General features: G+C 52.0%; 1 protein-coding gene across 1 annotated transcript; it reads left to right on the forward strand.

Annotated features, from left to right (window-relative positions):
• Window positions 1-1386: 1386 nt before the first annotated feature.
• Window positions 1387-2678, forward strand: LOC137839249 (uncharacterized). The gene is made up of 2 exons (XM_068648371.1): window positions 1387-1702; window positions 2350-2678. The coding sequence occupies exons 1-2, from the start codon at window positions 1387-1389 to the stop codon at window positions 2676-2678; spliced, it is 645 nt and encodes a 214-aa protein (XP_068504472.1).
• The last annotated feature ends 1679 nt before the right edge of the window (window positions 2679-4357 follow it).

The following is a 4357-nucleotide window of genomic DNA, read 5'->3' on the forward strand; positions in this document are numbered from 1 at the left end:
TGTCGCTAGCGCTTCTCTCATTCAAATAGGCACGCGCCTTCACTGTTTATTCATCTTCTTCAACCAACTCTTAGACTTTCTGCGAACTCTCTCTCTGCGCACCCATCTTTCTTCAAGTTTTCTGCTTCCAAATCTCTCACGATCACCCAAAGGTATGGTTTTTCTTCTTCCTGGGTCTATTTAGGTTATTTTTACCGATTGCATTCATCTTCCTTGTTATCATGCATTCATCTTCTCTGTTTTCCCTCTCTCGTCCCACGCTAGGGTTTTTCGCGCTCTTGCTCTGATTTTTGCTTCTCCTTCTTCCTCGTTTCACCTGGGCATTTCTTTCTCCTTACCCTTCTCTGTTTTCACCGAACCATTCATCATTCCTTCTTCTTCCATTCATTCTGACTTTTCGTTTTTTCTCCATTGCAGCTATCTCGCGATGGCTCGCTTGAAACAAACCACTCGCATTTTTGCCTCGTCTTCTGGTGCATAGCCTTCCGCAAGTGCGCCAGCTCCACCTCCACCCGTTGCAACCTCCTACCATGACAACGCCAGGGTCTACGACTGGGCCCCCCTGGCGTTGCTTGCCGAAACCTCCACCCTACTACCCCAGGGCCACCTCACATCCCTACTGAGCAACAATCCCGATGAGCCTTCCTGTGCCATCGACAGGGAAAACGACTTTAACATCCAAATCCGCATTCCTCCTTGAGGGATGCCCATCTGCGCGGACGATAGGGCCACCAATGGGGTGCCCTTCGTCTTCGTCTATTCTGCCATCTTCAAAAGGTTGAAGCTACGCCTGCCATTCACCTTTTTCGAGAAGGAGCTGATGATGGAGTTGAACGTCGCGCCCTGCCAACTCCATCCAAATGCCTGGGCTTTCATCCGAGCATTTGAAATTCTCTGCAACTACTTCGGGCATAACGCCTCCGTGGACGTGTTCCTCTATTTCTTCGAGGCGAAGAACCCTGGGGACAGGTCCTGGGTTAGTCTGAACGGGGTTGCTGGACGGGTGCTCTTGGGCCTGTACCAGCAATCCTTCAAAGATTGGAAGGGCAGGTTCTACATGATATCTGCCACCCCACAAAGTCCAACGTTGCTCGAGGGGTACCCCCTCTACTGGGTTCCTACGGTTGAGTTCAAGAAACCCCGGGACCTCGAAGCCATGGCCCCCTACGAGCGCGAGCTATATGGGCTGTTCCTGGGGGCCAAGTACAACTCTGCACTCCTCATCAAACATGAGTTCGATGTGTTGGCCCTGAAAAAATACATAGGTAGCTCTTCTTCTTCCACCTCTTAGGATACTTGCACATTCTCATGCATGATTGCGTACATTTTGACTTACTTGCATAACTAGGCCATCTAACTCTTCTTTTTCCGTTCGATGTAGATACCATGTCAGGGAAAGATAGGAGGAAAGCTTTGCTGGAGCTTGCCAAACTCCGGGGGGCCAAAGGGACTGGCTCCTCTTCTTCCACCATCGAGCCTATTGCATCCCCTCCTCTCTCGGTCGCGCCAGCTGAGGGCCCCGAGCAAGGAAGGAAGAGAAGGAAGCTGGTGAAGGCCTTTCCTTCATCTGCTGCTGCTGCTCCCTCCACAAAAGAGGAGAGTTCTGGCTCTCCCCTGGTACACCGCAAGAGGAAACTGCCAGCGGTTGAGGGGGCCTCATCTCTTCAACCTGGGGAGATCGAGGTGGTGGAGGTAGAGGAAGGTTCACCCACTCCTCCATTTACTCAACCTGCCCCAGTGCCTTCGTGCCTTCCCTCTCCCCGTCAACAACCCTCTCCAGCTCCTCGACCACCATCTCCCCCCCCAGCAGGCTAATCTCTTGGTCAATCTGCTCCTCCTGCTGGGGGCGTTTCTGCCCATTCGGGGGGTCTCCCACCACCACTGCCTACCTCCTCTGCTGCTGCTGAATGTGGTGGGTCCAGTTCGCGACCAAGCGTCTCTGGGCTAGCCACGAGAACTTTAGCCGGGTCATCACCTTGGTTCGACAGCTCATCAGCAACCGAGAGCTCGTCGAATGGAGCGGAGATGAGGTGGACATGCACCTGGCTAGGCAGATGGTACTCTCTTTGGAGTTTTCCACCCAGCACCACAAGCAACTAGCCCTGGAGAAGAGGGTAAAGGAGCTTGAGCATGACAAGGAGTCACTGCAAAGTGACTTCGAAGCTGCCCAAGGGTCCGTAGATCTGATGCGGGGCATGGTGGAAAAAGCTAGGAGGGAGTACCTAGCGTAGGTCCAAGAGACCATCAAGACTGAGATCTTGATGGGGCAAGCCGTCAACTCACTGGACTGCGAGGTGGTGCAGCTGCGGGCCGAGACCTCCTCCCTACGCCAACTGAACTCTTAATTAGTTGGGGAGCTCGAGTCCACCAAGGAAGCGGCCGCTACTGGGGAGAAGAAACTTGAGGAGGTGGTGGGCAAACTGTCTGAAGCCAAGGGCCAATTGGAGGAAGCTGCCTCTTCCCTTGCTGCCCTTACCACCGAGAAAAATGCTGCGGAGGCCTCAAAGCAAAAACTGGAGGCTGAGAAAGCCGATCTTATGAACGTGGGTGCTGACGCCCTTACTGACGGGTTTGAGCTGGCGCTCGAGCAGATCCGATGCGTTCTCCCAGATTTGGACCTCTCGCAATTCAACATTTATCACGAAGTGGTAGATGGAAAGCTCACCCCTCCTCCTTGAGCTCTTTTCTTTTTTTGTAAATTTATACTTCTGCACAACTTTTTTAGTACTTGGAATTTGTATAAAACTTGGTGTGAATACATACTTGTTTCCGCTATAAGCTCCTTCTCTTGCACTTTCTTGAGTTTTGATCCGATCGGTCATCGGTAGTCGATGACGTCAGCAGCAGAGAACCACGTGGACCACTCGCAGGGTGACACGTGGACCAGGTGGCAGAGAGGTCAGGGGAACGATCGCCAAGAGCGGTGATCGGTGGTCAGTAACCAAGTGACCATCGACAGATCAGGCGGCAGAGAGGTCGGGGGACACATCATCCAAAATGGTGATCGGTGGTCAGTAACCAAGTGGCCACCAACAGACCAGTTCTCAGGCTAACGCCTGAGGGCAGAACGCGAGAAGCAAATAAACACTGATCAGTCATCGGGTGCATTGTCATCGGGGTCCCATGTTACACGCAGTTAAACTAGGATTAAGGTTCCTAGCGAGAGCGTTATACATGGACCTCGCATGAGCATGTCTTAGGGAATCGCGCACGAGAGTGGCCTGATGGAGCTAGTAAACCGATCAGTGATTGGTGACTCCCCCAACCCATTACGTGCATGAAGGGTAAGTCGTTTACGCAGGGAGCAGCGTTTGGTGAGTGTGCCTAGACCAGCCACACCTGACGCTCTCCTAAGAGTACGCGGTTTATCCAGATGAGAGAAATATCCTAAGTTACTCCGCAAGGGCGTAACTTAGGCGCACAAAGAGAAGCGCTAGAGCCCTTCCAGTAAGTGACACGTGTGTGGTTAGATGTGAGTTGCAGGCCTCCACGTGTCATCATCTGAGAGGGGTGCGGTCCAGACAAAAGTGCACTCCGTACCGCTAAAGGTACAGACAGGCGCAGCCAAGCGCAGAGACGCGCAGACATGCACAGACTCTCACGCTCCCACTGCTGATTCTGAAGGTACGCTTTCTCTGAAAAGCATAACAGGGTTCTGACACATGTCAGAAAAGCATAACAGAATTCTGTTATGCCCAGAAGCAGGGAAAGAGACATAAAAGAGAGAATCAGGGTGAGAGTGGGGGATACAAAAAAACAGAGGGCAAGAGTTTTTCACACACACTACTAGTTTTCTCATTTGGTGGTTCTGTGGACTAACTTGATCGTCGGAGTGCAAACGGCCGCCAGAGGCGCCGTCTGTGTGTTTTGCAGGGCACATTTGGAGATCCAAGAGAAGGTTCCGAGGGTGATTCTGCAGAAGACGCAGTCGCGTAGACAGGGCAGAGAGTGCTACGAAGCGATTCCTCCACGTTCGAGTTGCCGGCAGGATCAAGTTTCACCTTTCTTTATGCACACGACTAACTGTTAGCTAGCTTAGGTTTAGCGCGATCTTGTATTCTTTGATCTTGGCCCGTACTTTGATCGCAACTAACGGCTTCCCTAGCTTTGTCTTTAACAGCTCTTGTGCGCTGCTTTGTACCACTAGCCAATCACTGACGACTCATCAGTAGTCGTTCTTCGGTCTTCACTTAGCTTCTCTGTCGTTCTAGCGCTAAGTGCATAGAGGACTTTGACATCGATCGCTCGAGGTGATGCCTCGTTTTGGGGAAAGAAAAGTGTTTCTTGCTAACCCCTCTTACCTTCCCCAAGGTCATCACCCTTTGGCGGATTGGGTCGTTCATTCCCTGCCTCACTC

Source organism: Phaseolus vulgaris, chromosome 3 (assembly GCF_000499845.2).
Source record: "Phaseolus vulgaris cultivar G19833 chromosome 3, P. vulgaris v2.0, whole genome shotgun sequence".
Taxonomy (NCBI): Eukaryota; Viridiplantae; Streptophyta; class Magnoliopsida; order Fabales; family Fabaceae; genus Phaseolus; species Phaseolus vulgaris.